This window comes from Rhinopithecus bieti, unplaced genomic scaffold (assembly GCF_001698545.2).
Source record: "Rhinopithecus bieti isolate Rb0 unplaced genomic scaffold, ASM169854v2 scaffold_3040, whole genome shotgun sequence".
Classification (NCBI taxonomy): Eukaryota; Metazoa; Chordata; class Mammalia; order Primates; family Cercopithecidae; genus Rhinopithecus; species Rhinopithecus bieti.
In genome coordinates, this window is record NW_016804657.1 from 5,506,049 (window position 1) to 5,525,303 (window position 19,255).

The 19,255-nt window shown below is 45.4% G+C and overlaps 1 protein-coding gene across 2 annotated transcripts in view; it reads right to left on the minus strand.

The window, feature by feature from the left end:
- Positions 1–19,255, minus strand: part of TSPAN2 (tetraspanin 2) — a 42,297-nt gene that overhangs the window by 13,278 nt on the left and 9,764 nt on the right. For both annotated transcript variants that reach the window (XM_017869792.1, XM_017869791.1), the window contains exons 2-3: positions 12,428–12,530; positions 1,204–1,301 (exon numbers count right to left, since the gene is read on the minus strand). In XM_017869792.1, the coding sequence (XP_017725281.1) occupies positions 1,204–1,301; positions 12,428–12,530 (201 nt within the window). The remainder of the gene's footprint in view (positions 1–1,203; positions 1,302–12,427; positions 12,531–19,255) is intronic.

Sequence of the window (19,255 nt, forward strand, 5' to 3'; positions counted from 1 at the left end):
GTGACTTGAGACTCTGTGGTCTGGAAAGTGTTCTTTGAGGAGATGGGAGTAGAGGTGAGGGGGTGTCCTTCTGGATGGAGTTCTGATCTGGTCTATGGATTTGCTCTGATCAAACTAAGTTCAGTGATAAACAAGACAGAAATGTGCTCAGCAGTAGGAGAAAGAGAAAGAATGAATGGCAAAGAAACAAGTTAGACATCTCATGTAGCAAGAGGTCAGAGGCTGTGGCCAGAGTTAAAAATCCAAAGATCACAATGAGTAACGAGATGAGAGGCTGCGTATTAAAACTGCTGTTTCTGACTCCCTGTGGAGAAATATCAACACTTTCTCTCCTCCTGCCCCTCTTCTTCCTTTCTGTTTCTCTGAGGCTACACTGGCATTGAATGTATGGCAGTTAATTGAAATTATTTGATTTTTTTTAAACAGAGGTTGCTTGTTAAAATAAGCCACAAGAGGGATTTTGGTTAAGTTATTGATCTCAAACATAAATGTTTTCCTTGTAGATAACAGTGCTTCCCTGGCTATAGAAACATTTTAGCTGTCTCACCCACTGTGAAATATATATATATATATATATATATATATACACACACACACACACACACACACACACACATATTTTTAAGAACAATCATAGTCACCCCTTACAATTACTAAGTACTTTTACTCCCAAAACATCTTTACACCAATGACCTCATTTCTTTTCACACTTCCCATATGAGGCAGGAACAAAGATAATTTTTTTTTTTCTTTTTTCTTTTTTCAAGACAAGGTCTTGCTCTGTCACTCAGGTTGGAGTGCAGTGGTACAGTCATGGCTCACTGCAGCCTCCCAACTCCTGGGCTTAAGTGATCCTCCCGCCTCAGCCTCCTGAGTAGCTGGGACCACAGGTGTGTGGCATCACACCCGGTAGAGACTGGGTCTCCCTGTGTTGCCCAAGCTAGTCTTGAACTCCTGGGCTCCAGAGATCCTCCTGCCTCGGCCTCCCAAAGTGATTACCAGTGTGAGTCATGGCACCTGGCCCTAGGTAATATTATTCATATATAAGAGATGGAGAAACCAAGACTGAGGGAGGAAAAGTGCGTGCCAAGGGTTCAGAGAGTCCATGGAGGAGCTGGAGCCAGGGGCCAGAGGCACTGACTCCCTTCAGATGCAGGCGGCTCCATCACTCCCATCCCACCATTTACCCCACGCCCCACTTACTGATCCAAGCACACACTGCGACTCCCGCATGGCTCCACAGCACCCGAAGAAACCCACAGCCATCATCAGGGCCCCGGCTCCAACCAGAACATAGAGCCCTGTGGGGAAGAGATCAGAGGAGACCATTGACAGCCAACCGAATGCCTCCATGACCAACTAGGCTTAAGACTCTGGGCACTGCAGAGCATTCTAATAGTACCACAAGGTACTATCCTTACTGCCATGTTTAACACGGAGGAACTGAGCCCCAGAAGGTTAAGCAGTTCGCGTAAGGTCATAGAGCTGGTGCTTGGCACAGCCAGGAGAAAAATAGCCGTGAGCCTCAAAAGGCTGCCCACATCCCGACTCTGTCCTGCCTCTCCAGTGATGGAGGCAGCCATCATTCAGGTGGGGATTTCACTTACTACTTAGTCAAGCCCCAGGTACATTTCTTACAGAGAAAGAAAAGGGCAGAAGTGCTCTGGTTCTGAGAGAACTAAAGCCAAGCCTTTTTCTATTTCCTTCTCTGATTCTGAGATAAGTTAGAATACAATGTGTGACCTGGCACTTGTCTTACTTGGAATCATATTGATGGTCTCTATTTCATTTTTTGCATTTTACTCATATGAGTCACCTGGAAACCACTCCCATTAACAGGGAGGGTGGGGGCTGGTGCCCCGCCTCCATGGGGAACCCCTGGGCCTGGCATTCAGGGTGCTTCCTGGGGCTCCTCTGGGTTGCTGTTGGTGGTTTGTGGGCAGATCTGACAGTTCACAGACCTACTAGGAGCCACAGGCGAGGCTGCTCTGCTTCCTGCCCCACCCCGGCCTGGCCTCGGGGTTCTTTTCAGGGCCCTGAGGCCCTGCTGCTCTGTAGCCCTGAGGCGGGTATTTATTTCCTGCTGTTCCAGCTCTGGCACCTCCTCCCTTTCCCTTTTCTCTAAAAGAATAATTTCATGAGGGAATGGATGTGGTAATGTGAGAAACGATATCATAAAATAATAGTGTTGTTGGCCCCACTGCTTAAACACTTTATTGTTTTTAAAAATGTCTTTCACCAAAGGTCTAATATCCAGAATCTATAAGGAACTTAAATCAACAAGCAAAAAGCAAATAACTCCATTAAAAAGTGGGCAAAAGACATAAACAGACAATTTTCCAAAGAAGACATGCAAGCGAGCAACAAACATGAAATAATGCTCGTCATCTGTAATCATCAGAGAAATGCACATCAAAACCACAATGAGATACCATCTCATAACAGTCAGAATGGCTTTTGCTAAAAAGTCAAAAATAACGGATGTTGGCAAAGCTAGGAGAAAAGGGGACACTTTATACACCACTGCGAATGTAAATCAGTACAGCCACTGCGGAGGGCAGTTTGGAGATGATTCAAATAACTGAGTTGAACTACCACTCGACCCAGCAATCCCATTGCTGGGTAAATACCCAAAGGAAAATAAATCATTCTACCAAAAGGGCACATGTTCACTGCAGCACTATTCACAATAGCAAAAGTATGGAATCAACCCAGATGCCCATCAATGGTAGATTGGATAAAGAAAACGTGGTACATATACAGCACAGAATACTATGCAGCCCTAAAAAAGAACAAAATCATGTCCTTTGCAGCAACATGAATGCAGCTGGAGGCCATTATCCTAAGCAAACTATCACAGGAACAGAACATCAAATACTACATGTTCTCACTTATAATTAGGAGCTAAATATTGGGTACACATGGACATAAAGATGGGAACAATAGATACTGGGGACTATTAGAGGGGCACAGGGGTTGAAAAACTAACTGTTGGGTACTGTATTCATTACCTGGGTGACAGATTCAGTCATACCCCCAATCTCGGCATCACCCAATATACCTTTGTAACAAACTTGCCCATGTACCCCGATTCTAAAATGAAAGTTGAAAAAGAAAAAAAAAAAGTCGTTCACTGTGTTGCAAAGTTTTCAAAGCTCTTTCACTTCCATCATCTTACTGGCTTCTCCAAACAACCTGGTTAGGTAAGCAAGGACTGTTATTTCTGTTTTACAAATGGAGTTCTGAGAGACAAGATGGCTGCAGGCAGGACGCCCTGGCAGGGCGGCAGCAACACCACCATATTCAGCTCCTTCACGAATGTTTCCTGGTGGACCACCTTGCTGCAGAACATGCCATTGCCTCCCATTGCTACTGCCACAATTGCTATATGATGCAGTTTGCAGATCTATCATGAAGTCACAGCCTGCAGACCAGTTGCCCCCCAAATCCTTATCCATCCTATGCTCCAGCCACCTGGGAATTCACCATGATCTGACTGTGACCTGCTCTTTTCCATTTTGTGCTTTTGCAGGTTCTCATATTAGTCTCTCATTATAGATTTCAAGTCGACAAACAAACCTTATTCATCCTCTCTAGAGAATGCCTTGCACAAGGCAGAATTCTCAGTTGGTGTGCGTTGGATGAGTAGATAAGACAGAGAAAATCAAATCAGTTCCAGGCTGGCTGGCTGTCATCACCCATCTTTGCTTAGAGATACATGCTGGAAACACGTCTTAGCAAACATCCACATAGGAACTACGTAGCTGGGCTCTCCAAAGCCAAGCACAGGAGGATGGTTGCTTCACACCCCGAGAAACCCTGGAATATAGGAAAGAGAGAGGCTCCTGAGGAGGCGGGAGGCTAACTGCACAGGGGCACAGAGGTTTGAGGAGGCCAGAGTTGCTCCCCACTGTAAAGGAAACTGTCTGCTCCCTCAGGCAACAATCCTTATCCTGCTGAAATAATGAGCTGTTCAGGAAAATGTGCTTATTTGAACAATATTTCATTCTTAGGCTATCAGCATCCCAGAGCTCATGGCAAAAACAACCTGAAGCTGTCCTAACAGCTTCAACTTTAAGGCCTCTTCTCAGCCAGCCTCTGTTTTGTATGTGTGGGCCTGTGACTCAGCCCAGCTCCACATGAGCATTGCTTACTGGAGTTGACGGGAAAAGCAGAAGAAATTCTACAAGAGGAGAGGTTCCCTGGGCCTGCTGGATCCAGTTCCAAATCTGGCTATAATACTCTGCATGCCATAAGGCCACCTGTGGCTTCCAAGGATACTTTATACTTCTTATGGTGTGCCTCTCAAAAAATAGCTGCTGAATTTAATTAATTAATTTATAGCCACATTTTAAATTCCAAGATGGTTACTGTAGAGCCCTCTGCTTCCCACAGGAGCAGGTGTGACAAATGCATGACCTACTTCCCGAATCCCTCACGCTTTCCGAGTCCTATTGCCTTTGATTTGAAAAATAGAAAACACTTTGAAATTACATTTTCATCATGAATAGCTGAGCTTTGGGATGCCAGTGATCTCTGGGACATGCTACCACAAGTACTTTCCCTGGGACACCTTCTTTTTTAAAAATTTAAAAAGCATTAAAAATGTTTTTTATTAATATCTTACTGATAGATAATATTTATACATATTTTAGTGGTACATGTGCTAGTTCAATGCATGTATACAATGTGTAAGGATCAAATCAGTGTCACTGGGATATCCATCACCTCAAACATTTATCTTTGTGTTGGGAAGTTAAAATCTAAAAAATTCTTCTAGCTACTTTGAAATACATAAAAATTATTGTTAAATATAATTTCCCTACTGTTCTATAGAATACAAGAATTTCTTCCTTCTATTTAACTGTATTTTTGTACCCATTAAGCAGCTTCTCTTTATCTCCCCACCCCCCTACCCTCTGCAGCTTCCAGTAACCATCAAGCTACCCTCGGCCTCCATGAGATCCACTTCTTCAGCTCCCACATGAGTGAGATTATGTGATATCTGACTTTCTGTGCTTGGCTTATTTCACTTAACATAATAGCCTCTAGTTCCATCCATGTTGCTACAAATGATAGGATTTCATTCTTTTTATGGCTGAGTAATATTCCATTGTGTACATGTACCACATTTTCTTCATCCATCCATCTGCTGATGGACACTTACGTTGACTCTGTATCTTGGCTATTGTGAAAAGTGCTGAAATAAACATGGGAGTGCAGATGTCTCTCTGATTTACTGATTTCCTTTCTTTTGGATATATACCCCGCGGTGGGAATGCTGGATGATAGCTCTATATTTATTTTTTGAGGAACTGCCATACTGTTCTCCACAGTGGCTGTACTACTTTACATTCCCACCAATAGTGTATGAGGCTTCCCCTTTCTCCATCTCCTCACCAGCATTTGTTATTCTTTCTTGCTTTGATAACAGTCATTCTAGCTGGGGTAAGATTTGGAACATGTTCCCAGGCAATTCCATCACTCTTTTCTTAGCTTTCAGAGTCTTCTTTTAAGCTAGAAACATCATTTTAGTTAACATAAAAATAAGAGAGAGCCTTCTAACGGCCTACTGGGATAAACTCATTTAAAAAAGTTCCCCCCTTTTAGAGACTGGATGTGGTCATCAATTTTAATGGCTTTCTAGCAGCAGATGGTTTTACATAATCTGCTAATGACCATTTTTTTATCTAAAAAAATGTTTATGTCCCTACATTTATGTCCCTTCTCTCTCCCTTCCAGCATCCCCTGAATGCATATAATAATGCAAATATCTAGAATATTGAATGCAACTTAGTTTTTGGGAAGGGCGAGTGTTTCAGCTTTAGGATATTTTCACTTGCATGACACTGGTCGAGCATTCCTAATCCAAAAATCCAAAATCTGAAATTATCCAATGAGTATTTCCTTTGAGAGTCAGACTAGTGCTCAAAAGGTTTTGGATGTGGGGGAATTTTGGATTTTGGATTTTCAGATTAGGGTTGCTCGATCTGTAGTAACAATAGCCAATATTTACTGAGGGCTCACCACAAAACAGATACTATGCTTAAATACGTTCATATTTCACAGCTGAAGAATCTGAGACACCAAGAAATTAAAAAATTTATGTAAGATTGCATAGCTAGTGAGGGGAAAAATTGGAACTGAACCCAGGGGAGCCTACTCCAAAGTGTACCCCCTGAACCCCTATGCTTTCCTTTTAGCAGTAACACTGAAGGACAATAATGCTCTTAGCTAGAAATTAGTTCATTTTGCAATTTATAAATGGCAGTACAGTTATTTTTCCTCTTCCTTGACAAAAGTACTTGAGATATCTAGAATTGATGATTCCTGGTTTTTCCTCTGAAAGTACAGGGCTGAGAGCCAGAAATCCAGGCTACTCCCTGAACCCCTATGCTTTCCTTTTAGCAGTAACTCTGAAGGACAATAATGCTCTTAGCTAGAAATTGGCTCATTTTGCAATTTATAAATGGCAGTATAGTTATTTTTCCTCTTCCTTGAGAAAAGTACTTGAGATGTCTAGAATTGATGATTCCTGGTTTTTCCTCTGAAAGTACAGGGCTGGGAGCCAGAAATCCAGGCCTGCCAACTATGGCTTTAGGTAAGTCCTCCTACTCTTCAGTTTTGTTAGCTGCAATATGGAAATGATTGTCTATTCCAACTTCTTATAAAAATGCTCTGGAGAAACTGTCTCAACAATGTAAGCTACAACACCTCTCTGGTATCCAGCTACCATGGATGTCAGGTACAAGTGAAAACGAAGTAAAAAAATATGACCAGCGTGAGTCAGAGTTTTTAACAAGCCAAGCCACCCCCTTGGTGTTCAGCACTGGAATGCTTTCCTTATACGTAACATTCAGCCACAATCAGAGCCAGGCTTGGAGACTCTTGAGTTCCACAGGGAGCGACAGCTGCAGTCAGGCTGCGATCCTGGAGAGCCAAGTGGCTCCTGTGTGTGTGGGCAACCCCTTCTTGGAGAAAACCTGTTAATATTCTCTGCTCACAGACATGACTTCATGCCCCAAGCACACAGTCTCTCCAGTTTTCCAAGGGCTGAGGGGCTCACTCCCTACTCTGTAACTCTAGAAAGAAGCCCCCGGGGTGTCTGCCCACTCCAGAGAGGGACTGTAACAGGAAGTCAGATGGGCAGGTTGCTGGAATTTGGAAGACACGGGGCTTCTCCCAAGAGTGCCCTGAAAGAGACTAGCGTGGACAGGGTCTAGGAAACAGTGAGCAACCCAAGCCCTCCTCTGCCAGCATCACTCCGGCCAGGTCCTCTCTTCTACCCTAAGCAACCAGTGGACACAGAGACCTTGGAAGGGCCTCCAGGCCTTGGCCTGGATGCAGAGGGCCCTGAGAAGAGACACAGGTGTCAGTCAGTCAGACTACCCCCTCGCCCTGTCCTCATTTCCTGCGGTTGGATTCTCCTGCCCTGGCCTGGGATTGACCAACCCCCTGGCTTGGAGGTTATGTCCCATCTTTATCACAGGGAGGGAAACTCGCTCCATCCCCAAGGAGAGAGAACCAAGGATGCCAGAAAGGAAAGCTTCCCCCAGAAGATGGGACAATTTCCCTTATAAAGTCTGGCAGTCATCTACCCCGAAGCAGGGACCTAACCAATGTGTCTTCCTGGGGTTCCTCTCAGAGAGGAGAGTCAAGGCTGGAAGGGCTTATTTCTTTAAGAACCACTTGAATGTGCCATGCCAGTTTAGGACACTCTTTAACAAAGGGGTGATAAGAGTTTAATGGACTGATTTATCTGGAACCTATTCTGAAAAGGAAATACCCAGATCAATGAACGGTGCCCTGTGACAATGGAGCGAGATTTTCTAAACACTGGGCCTGCTTGTTTCCTAAAGTGCTATCACCTCACACTGTGTGCAGTGCAAATCCATAAATAGTATCCTAGTGTATTTTTCTTCTTGTTTTATTGCTGGAGAGCAGGTATCTTTCTTACTTGGAAAATTATTCACTAAGGAAAAAATGTCAATTTCTACAAACATGTCTATTGCTCTTTCTATTTATATTATAAGACATATTTGAAGGAGAAAAAAGGTACCTGACTTCACAAGGACTTCTTGTTGCCACTATCCAGAGAGGCAGCACTGGGAGACAGAGCAAGCACAGACCTGGCTGTCAGCAAACCTGGGTTCCAGGCCGAACCCCACCAGGAGGAGCTGAGAAGCCCTGGCTGACTGCCAGCCCCAGGTGCTTATCCACGGTCTGTAGTTTCCTTATTCTGCATGGTGCTAAGTTTCTATGATGACCCACTTCCCTGAACTTTGAGCACGGATCTTAAGTGCCTTTACTACCAACTACTCCGGGCTGCCTTAGGGAAGGGAGATGTGGTGGACGAGGAACGAAGGGTGGGTAAACCCATATCATGCCCTGTGACACCAACGGCAAGCAGGAGGATTCAGGCGCTGCTGTGGCCTGCTGTTTTCTCTGCCCAGAATCCACTTCTTTTTCTCTATTGGGTAAAGGGAGCTCCTCCATTCTCAGCCCATGTGGTTTGAGAGGGCTGACTCACCTCCAGCTCCACGGTGGGCATGAAGCCCAGGCATATCCCCACAAGCAGCTGTCCACAATGACAAGTTCAAGGATGGGCACGAGGTCCAATATTGCCAATAAGAGTTAGGCCCGGGGCGTTAGATGGATCTGTTGGAATGAAAGCAGCATGTTCTACTTCTGGAGTCACTCTGGAAATGGAGTCTAGAGCCACTGGCAGCCATTTTATCACATGGAGAAGAAACCTGCCTAAGAATGGAGCCAAAGGAAAGCAGGGCCAAGAGATGGCTCCAGACTGAACTCTGGTCACATCATCTGAGTCCCTGAGACCAGTATTAACCCTTGACCTTTCAAGTATGTTACTCAATAAAGGTCTATGTTGCTTCAGTCAATTTGAGTAGGTGTCTGTGATTTGCAATACGGGGAGTCCTGATAGACATGTCCATAAAGATAGGACATGATGAATAATTCCTCATATCTCAGGCAGTGTGTGCATTGTTTGGTTTAGATTAGAAACAAAATCAGGAATGTGTGTGTGGAGCCAGTTCAGCCTCCGGCTCAGCACAGGAATCTCCTGAATAAAACACACAATTCTGATTCTTGCCACGATAGCGGTTAAATATGACATGAAGGATGGCTCACTTTCATCTGTGGAAGTCTATTCAACCTTTTGATGTATCCAATCATGAAGGTTTTTACGTGGAACTGACATCTACAGCTGTGAAATGGCTATCAGCCTTTTGTTTCTGGAGAAACACAGACTGAGGCTGCTCCCGGGGAGGTCTTCCGTCTGTAGCTCCATGCAATGGCCCCTCCCTCTGATGGAGCAGGGACCCCTTACTCACACCTGTAACTCAGGTTTCCATCAGAAAGTCGTGAGTTACTACTGAGAGGCTTGACTCTGCCTCTCACTCATCTCTTTTGCCATTTTGACTCCTTCTGTCCCTGAGTTTGATTCGGCAGCTTAAAAATGTTTAATAATGTTTCGTGTCGTTCTGTTTCTTTCTTCTTAATTCCTTCCGCAACCACTGTGGGTTATACCCTAATTTGTCAGGCCTGATTGTATCAATAATCTGCCTTTTTTTTTCTGTCCTGGGATTCCTCTCTCATTCTACTTCTGCCATAATAATCTCTTTAAAATGCAGTGCAGATCATACCTTACCCCTGGCCCCAAATCATCCTTCTACTGTTTACCAACTTAACCCTGACATTCAAAGGCCTCTATACTTGTCCCTTCTCCCTCCCCAACAGTCCGAATCCTTCTGCCCACCATGCCCCAGTCCTCAGACTCCATCAGAGCCCCCTGCCCCATCCAGCTTGCTAATCCCTCCCCACAGTCATGCTTTGTGCATGCCTTCCCCTCAGCCTTTCCAGCCCCCATTTTTCCTCTTCTCCATTGATTACAGCCTGGTCTTTAAAACCTAACTTAAATTCTTCTTTCCTTACCAGTTTAGAATGACCTCTAATGCACCCACTGCAAATACCACTTAGTTGGCATTTAGTCACATGCTAATTTTTATTGTAATTTAAATTGTGAGGTCTATGAGTCTTTTCATTTATATTACAAGTTACATGGGGGCAGTTACAGAATTCTTATACATTTTGTGTGATGGCAGAGCCCAGGACTGTGAATGCTGGCCAATGGATTATATTGAGGTTATACTGATAGGCTATATTTTCCTGTCTCAAATGTCCTTGTCCTGTGCATACTTCCTGGAAACCATGTGGGTAGAAAGGAGCATTTCAGTTTTATGTCTACGGCAGATCCCTCTGCTTCTTCTTTTTTTTTCTTTTTTCTTTTTTTTTTTTTGAGGCGGAGTCTCACTCTGTCGCCCGGACTGGAGTGCAGTGGCCAGATCTCAGCTCACTGCAAGCTCCGCCTCCCGGGTTTACGCCATTCTCCTGCCTCAGCCTCCCGAGTAGCTGGGACTACAGGCGCCCACCACCTTGCCCGGCTAGTTTTGTATTTTAGTAGAGACGGGGTTTCACCGTGTTAGCCAGGATGGTCTCGATCTCCTGACCTCGTGATCCGCCCGTCTCAGCCTCCCAAAGTGATGGGATTACAGGCTTGAGCCACCGCGCCCGGCCCCCTCTGCTTTTTCATTGTCACAAAATCCCAATCTTGTCCAAGTGTCACAGGCCCTGTGGGGGGCCCACGCCCCTCCCCAGGCCCAGGGGAGGGTGTGAGGCTGTGAATATCAATTAGTCAGAGATCCAATCACAGTAATTCACTTCTTGGCCATGATTGGCTTAGGCATGAATACAGAATGCAATTTTGACTAAGAAGCTGCAAGGGGAAATGTGTTGGCAGATTCTGAAAAAGGTTTTACTCATTCAAAAAAGGGACAATATGAAGCGAAATTTTCTTTGTTCTCTTTTGGATGTTGCTGTATGAGAATATGATGCTTGGAGCCACTGCAGCTATCTTTTAAGGGGAGATGTCTAAGGACACTGAGGACAGCAGAGACGGGGAAAGAACCTGGGCCCTTGATGACTTTGTTCAGCCTTGAACAAATTCTGGAAAATCCCCATCTCCAGACTTCTTTTACTGTATTTCATCACTGTTGAGATGGTTTATTTTTTGGTGTATCTTAACATGCTGAAATTAGAATGCATCTTTTATGGTATGTCATAGCTAAACTGGTAGCAATTTTTCCTTTCTTAGTGGAACCTAAAATAATTGAGTGTTTTACAAAGAGCCACATCTAAGATTTCCTGAAATGTGGGATGTCCTTATTGTTATCCATCTTTAGTAGGTTTTCTGCTACTCTCCTCTAAAAGTATCCTAACTGACACAGCTCTTCTCCTCGCAGGAGGATGCTGTGTGGGAAGAGTGTTTGTAACAAGAGGCAGCACAGCTGCAGGCCGGCCCGTCTGGAGGATGTCCCTGCTCTGAGTGGGGCCTGCACTCTCTCTGTCCTGGAACAGACTCTACTCTTCTTGTGATTTAGAGCAAATGACCTGTGCAGGATGCTCCTACTCCCCGCCATAGAGGTCACCACAGCCACTGAAGCTTACTCTATGGTTGGTGCAGATCCTAAAACAGCCAGTCATATGGGGGTGTCACCTATGATGACGATGGTCTTGGGCTTTTTGAAATTTACAGTCTTAGTCCATTTAGCTGGAGAATGAGAAAAGGCCACAGGAAGTGCTAGAAGTAGGTCAACTAATCCCAGGGCAATAATGCTCAGCCCCTACTAAGAGCACTGCCTTGCGGGTGGAGGCTGCACCTTACCCTACACTCCTCACCCCTTCCTACTGTGGCAGGGGCAGAGCTATTGCCCCTTCCCGCTGGAGCCTCTTTCCAGGGGCAGCCCTCTCATCTCCTCTCCCTCCATCCCTCCCTTCCCTCCTTCTTCCCTCTCCTCCCCTCCTCTCTGCAGTCCCTAGTCATGGAGAGACTGAGATTAGCCCCTTCAAGCCTGTATTTTGAGTTATGCTTTTTCCTACACAATTTAAAACATAAGATCACAAAATAAAATCCTGCAGGGGTCCTGTGTCACCCCAGATGGGCTAGTGAATGACACACTTGTGGTGTAACCACTTTACTCCAGGGGCAATGGGACTTTTCTCATTCTTTGAAATAAATTTTAACTGCATTTCCTTGAGACTTCTTTCCCTGAAACGAAGCACAACAGGCTGCTCTTACCGGCTCTAGCCTCCCTTGATTTTGGAGAGTGGAGGAACAGGCCGTGTGAAGGCAAGGGGAAGGGGTCACAACAGCTTCTCTACCTGTCTCCAGCACACAACCAGGAGGGCTAGACCAGTGCACAGGGGCTCAGGGGGCGCTCCTTCCAGCCTCTTTCCCTGCCCCTCTTCCCTCCCGCTCCCACCAAAGTTTAAGTGCTGCTTCTGCTCTAAGCCTTTGCACAGCCCCGTCTACTCCGAGCTGGAACTTAGGGAAGCTGGAGTCACTCACCCACATAGAAATACTCTGGGGACTTGTCCTCTGATGATAACTCCTTTATGGCACCTCCGAACCGAAACCATAGTCCAAAAGCAATGACGGCCGATCCAGCCAGCTGGAAGGCAAACAACACTGTGTTTACAGTGGAAGGGGAACGAGCATGCACAGGTCCGAGGGCAGGCTCCAGGCACAGGATGCTGACGAGGTCACCCCTTTAGAACTCGCTTAGACCACCCTTCCCATTTTATAGGGGAGAAAATGAAGGCTCAGAGAGGTGAAGTGACGTGCACAAAGTCCCTCAGGCCCCTGATGTGACATTGGACTGGGTTTTTCTGATTCTGAGAGCAGGGTTTTTCCATGATGCCAGGCTGCCCTGTGGTTATGGGGCACACTCAGCACAGCCAGGGAGGTGTCTCAAAAGCAATATTCCAGTAACATTCCCTCTGGAAGGCATCTGCCCCCTGCCTTTTTGTCCCTTGCTAGGCACGTCGGATCTCTTCACCCACACCACAATGAGAGGCGACTACCTCTCAGCTGCCGGGTCACCAAGAGCAAGATGAACTCCAAGACCTTGGGGAAATCCACTTTTCTAAATGGGAAGACAATACAGCAACCTCAACCTCAGAAGCCACCCACACCTCGTGAGTGCACAGCCTCCAAATAGAAAGCTGTTTTAGGGGCACCTGTAACCCTCTTCCCCTATCATATATGATCACTGCCCTGACTGGGGATGGTTTTGCTGGCAGAGAGATAGCCCAGTCTTTTTTTTTTTTTGGTTGCTATTTTGAGTTTCCATGGAAAGTGAGAAAGGAAAAAATAATTTTCTGAAAAAGCATGGTCTGTGTGCTGTGTGGCTCATGGAGAGGCTGAGTGGCTGGCGCAAGCAGTGGCTGGGCAGGCTGGCGGCTGGTAGAGTCATCACCCGGCTTCCTTTCCTTCCCTACTCTGAAGGCTTTTGTGAGGCTCAGCATGGAAGTTGGAAGCCCTTTCTGCCATCTCAGGACTGTCACTGCTGCGTGCCGGCAGGCTCTAGCCACAGTGTTCTCTCTCCACAAACACCGCTCTCGAATTTCACTGTATCAATCCATCAACAGATATTTACTGGGCACCTTCTGGGCTCAGGGCACCATGAGAAAGTAAGCAGAGATATAAAAATAGCCTCCTATTCTGCTGGCCCATCTAGTTGCTGTTGGGCTGCCCTCGCCTACCACTAAATGAACAATTTAGAGGCTTCCCCTGCCCAAACAGAGCAGAGCACACACAGATGCTGGGAACAGGAGCACGGAGGATGGAAATCAGAGGAGCAGAGGTCTAAAAGGAGAAATCACAACAGAGACAGCAGAGTCCTTTTTACACAGGAGACTTCTATCTTGCCAGGCAGCTTATAAAGCACCCAGAACTAGCCTTCTGGACGATCTGGCTGGATTTCTATGAGGATTCTATCCCTCTTCTCCTTCTATCCCCCAAGGCCAATTCCCTTTGTGGCCAGTTTCTTCAGAAAAGAGGTGTGATTTCAGTGAGGAGGAGTCAGAGGGGCAGAATTCTACCAGCTGGACTCTCCCTTGTGGAGTAACTAACAGTTTCCAGTACTTAGAGGAAAGCACTAATTGGATAATGTGAGGGGCAGCTAAAGGAACCGGGATCAATCAGCTTTTGAAAGACGTCTGCGTTAAAAAAAGGCTGGCATGGCAGGGAAACACATTGAAAGGAGTCTTGCTAAAACATTAACAATATCTTTTTTAGGGCAGGATTTCAGGTGACTTTTTTTCCTTCTCAGTATATTTTCTAAGTTCTCTGCATTAAGCGTGTATTTCTCTTGTGGCTTTAAAAATATATTTTTAAAGTGTTACACAGTAGTTTCTATATTCAATACAGAAAAAGTGGGGAGAGTCTTCTTGGGCCAAGCTTTAACTTGGGAGGACACCAGCTTTGAGGTCCTCGCTGTTCCTGTGCAGGAAAGAGAGCAATGCCCTTGATCAAGCACCTAGGTTCCACCTAGGAGCACTTGGAGGCTGCCTGGGACAAGTCTGCCCAGCAAAGCGTCTCAGGCAACTCTGCATGCCCCATCTCTGTGGCGACTGGATGGAAAGACAGAGTTTCCAAATACAAAGCAAAACCTATTGACAGAGGCATCAGGCCAAAGCCAGCAGCCACCGAGCAGACTGTGGAGGAGGTGACTGGTCCCAGGGACACCCTACCGCGAGGCCACAGTTTTGGAATCTCTGTACACAAACTCTAATTTATAGCTGTCTGGGATTATCCTCCCAGACGGAATACATGTGTCCAGTTCTGGCACAGATGTGTTTGATGCATAATGGAAAATTAAAAGAGAGGTTGCAATTTAAAGCCACAGGGCAATGGGAAAAAATCTGCGCTTGCTCATCCATGCCCCTAACCCCAAACCACACGGGTTTCCTCCTGGGTCAAGGAAACTGTGGCTTAGCTGAACGTCATCACTGTGTGGAAGGGAATCCTCCCAGCAGGCTGCTGCCGGCTGTGTCAGGGATGCTGTGGGTAAGGACCTGGCCAGGGCTGATGCTGCTTGTGACAAGAGACAGGGTGATCACTGCTTTGGAAAGTGGCATCGGCACAGACCACACAGCCGTTTGGTCCTTCTTAACTCACCATTCCTGTAAGATTCATGGAATGCTCTGTGTTCACGGGGCTTTGGTTGGTCTATCACACACTAGAAATTGCTTGAAAAAAATTCACACCAGTTCCAGTCCAGTCAGGAACAAAGTGAGCATATCAGTGTCACTAAGTTCTCAACACTCCCTGTATTCCATAGAGCTGGAGGAAATGGTCTCCCCAATGACCTGAAGGAAGTCTTCAAACCTCTGTAATCCTAAATTTTAACCCAATGAGGCCAAAACTGCCTCATGCCCACATTCTCTCTTCTCCCTTTAATCTCAACCACTCTTTTGCATTCAGACATAACATTGCACCTCAGCCAATGTTAAAACAAATAAGAAATGAGAAGTTACCATTTTTTTTAATGGTTCCTTCTTCTGCCCTAGCCACATCTTTCCCTGTCTTTCTTCTTTGCATGTTTACTAAGAATAAACTATGGTTCAGGCCAGGTACTGTGCTCAGTGTTAGAGAAACGATGAAGAAAAAGACATGGTTCACAGTCTAATGTGGTAGATAGTCACATAAAGTACTAAGTGCACTATAACACAGGAAGTGTGCTGAAGAGGAATAGCGTGCACACTGCCAAGGGACTAGAGCAAACTGTAGCCACTGGCATGCAGGATGAGTCATTAAATTTTGATTTACATCTTGAAGAATGAGTGAGAAGTCACTGGGCAAGGAAGGACTGGCAGCAGAGGCAAACTCCAGGCAGAAATGGCAGCACAGAGGTTCATTTCCTTACCTCGATGCTGTGTTTGTTAAGGAGAGTCTGGGGGAGGTCGGAGGTTGGGGTTTAAGAGGGTGTGGGGCAGACCTTGACTCGGCTTCTACTTTGCTTGCTACCATCTTGGAAAGCCCATAGCAAGGTCTGCCTGAGGGGAGGAGGAACAGAAGCCCACATTTTGATGGAAACCATCAGGAACATGAATACTACCTGGATGTTAGACATAGCGAGGAGACAAAAGGAAAGGCTTGAATGGCTGAGGACCAGAGACAGGACACCAGGGGAGTGGACGTGGAGAGCTGTGAGAACTATGATGTCACTGTACCCATTGAAGAACTTTGCTGAGGGTTGCCCTGCTTCCAGGACCAGCACCAATCCCCATGTCTTTGGAACAATTACAACTAGAAACATTGTTGTTTTTCAGAAAGGGACTTTTTCATACAGAAGCAAAAGTTGGACTTTGATGTTAATCCTTTAAAATACACGTATTGAGCACCCATTATGAGTCAGAAGACAGGGTTTCAGAGATGAGGAAAGTCCAGTTCCTTCTCCTGGGGCTCAAGGAGATGCTAATCCCCACTGGGTGGCCCAGGAAGGGATCCAACCCTGTGGGTGAGAAGTCAGTCCAGAAGCAGCCCACCAGAAAGCACGTGAGAAGATGCCAGAGAGCATCATTTTTTGAGTCCTCCCTCCCTCTTTTTTTGACAAGGTCTCACTTTGTTGCCCAGGCTGGAGTACAGTGGTGCCATCACAGCTCACTGCAGCCTCAACTTCCTGGGCTCTAGCGATCCTCCACCTCAGCCCTCCAAATAGCTGGGAATACAGGCGCACATCACCACACCAGTTAATTTTTGTATTTTTTGTAGAGACGGGGTTTCACCATGTTGCCTAAGCTAGTCTCGAACTCCTGGACTCAAGTGATCTGCCCATCTCAGCCTCTCAAAGCACTAGGATTACAGGCATGAGTCACCGCACCCAGCTTCATCATTCCTTTTCTGAGGACCGGTTGTATGTGAGGTACTGAGGGAATGTGATAAAATAGTATTTAAGGGCAAGAGTGTGCTAACTATTACAAAGAGGATGAGAAAAATAGTTAAAAAAAAAGAAAAGGAGATAAGAATGCAGGGAAAGGAACAGATAGTGACAATAATTCTGAGTCATTAAATAGGGGATCATCAGATATGGTTATAGTATGTATTGTCATGGGCAAGTTCTTTCAGTAGCTAACCATATTCCAGAGAGTTTGGAGGACACAAAATTGCAAATTGTAATCATATGTCTTTAGTGAAAACAATGTGTGTCCTAAAACTACAGAAACAGAAGAAGGACTGAAAACCTGATTAGAAAGCATTTCAAGCAAAGTGGATGGACGAAAAGTTTTCTCTAATAATGGCTATCTGCCAAAAACAAATCGTGCATGAAGCAGAGCTTGCTAATAGATTTCAATTTTATTTTACTGTACTTACTTCCATTTTCCTGGGATTGCTGATGAGATGTCCTATCTTGAGGACATATTTTTTCATTTTAAAAAAAGGCAAGTTTCACGAATTGCAAACACGGTTCCTAGGGAGGCGCTGTGGTTGGAGTGGGTGGTGCTGAGTTGCAGGAATGCAAAGATCATTCCCCATTCTGGGCTCCCCCAGTCTGCTCAGCTGTCCTCCTTTTCCCTGAAGTTAGCCAACCAGATCACCAAGAGCAAATACCTGCTATCCACTTTCTAGTGACTAAACCCAGCAAAAAAAGCCCACTTTTGGGGTAAAAAACATCATTTAGGGAAGTTCTAGATAGCATGTGCACTTATACTTAAGTGGGAATCACAGGTCCTGACCCTCAGATGCTCCAGCTACAGTTTCAGATCCTTCTTGCCCCTGTGGAGGTCTCTGTTCTTGCTGTTCCCTCCTCCCCCTCCCGCTAGCTGACACCCATTCACAGCTCTAACATCAGTTCCTCAGGGAAGCCTACCATGGCCTAGATAGGTACCTTCCTTTATATCGCACATAATGTTTTCTACTTAAATATGTCCATTTTTTGTAAATTAAGGCCTAAGCTCTATGAAGGCGGGGACAGGGTCTATATTGCTATTTCCCAAACATAATCCCCTTTGCCCTGCAGAGTGGGCTCCCAATAGACATTTGCTAAATGAGTGAATGGAGGACCTTCACAAAGATGCTATGGACTGAATTTTATCCCTCCAACGTGCAAAATTAACAGGTTGAGGCTTAATCCCCAGTGTGAGGGTATGTGGGGATGGGGCTTTGGGAGGTAATTAGGTTTAAATGAGGTCATGAGGGTGGAGCCATCATGAGCGACTAGTGCCCTTATAAGAAGAGACACCAGAAAGCTTGCTCACTCTCTCTCCACCACATGAGGACACGGCAAGAAGGTAGCTGTACACAAGCCCTCTCCAGGGAGCCCTCACCAGAACCCAACCTGACCTCCGACCTCTAGCATCTGACCTCTGACTTCTAGTCTCCAGAACTGTGAAAAATAAATTTCTGCTTCAGCTACCCCACTCTGTGGTATTATTTTTTTTTTAATGTCAGCTTGAGCTGATTAAGACAGGCTGACAGGAGCAATTGCGAACAACCTCCTTCACAAGTCTCCAAGGGAATACTTCACAAAGTGCTATTTTCAAACTCGTCTGCACCTGGGAAACACTGCAGATACCTTGGAAGGCACTGTGTGAACACATTGTCGAATATGCTCAGCAAAACACTTGCCCCAGAAACAGAAAACAAAACTAGAGCACGTAATATCAGTTCTGTGTTTTCCTAAGCCTGCAGAAATGTGTGTCGTGCACCATCCGTGGACACAAAGAATAAATCTACACAAAGTAAATCTACACAATGTATATATGCCTTCCACTGGCAGGGGCATATGAACACAACACAATTATGGTGACACACACACACACACACACACACACACACGTGGATGCTGCACTCAAATGAAAGAATGAACAAAATCAATTCTGTATTCTGGCTTCTCCAGGGTGAATACCAACTCATTTGAAATTCTCTTCTTTGGGATGAAGTCACAAAATTGGAAATGATGCTTCAACCCTAGAATTTTCATTAAATGCTTTTAAGCTAATACTTGCTCTTGGTGGCAATTCTCATCTGCGTTGGAATCACATAATGAGCACTTATGATTCTTGATCTGATTGTAAACCCCATTATGATACCCCATAAGGATAATGGAGTCTCACCCTCTTAGCACGCAAAAGTCAGAAGCACATTTGCTCTGGAAGATGATCTGAATTTTCTCAAATAGGAAAACCTGCTCCCAAGATTTTTATTCCATTATGCAGTGAAAGCAAGGCAAGGATTCAGATGGCACTTCTTCAAAATCAAGGGTTTTATCAGAAAAAATATGAGAATTGAATGCCATACAACATCCACGTCAAATAGTCTCCGAGGGACCTTGCTACCTTAGCCTTCATCAGGACCAGGTGAGTGGGAACTGAGAGGCAGGACTGTGGCAGC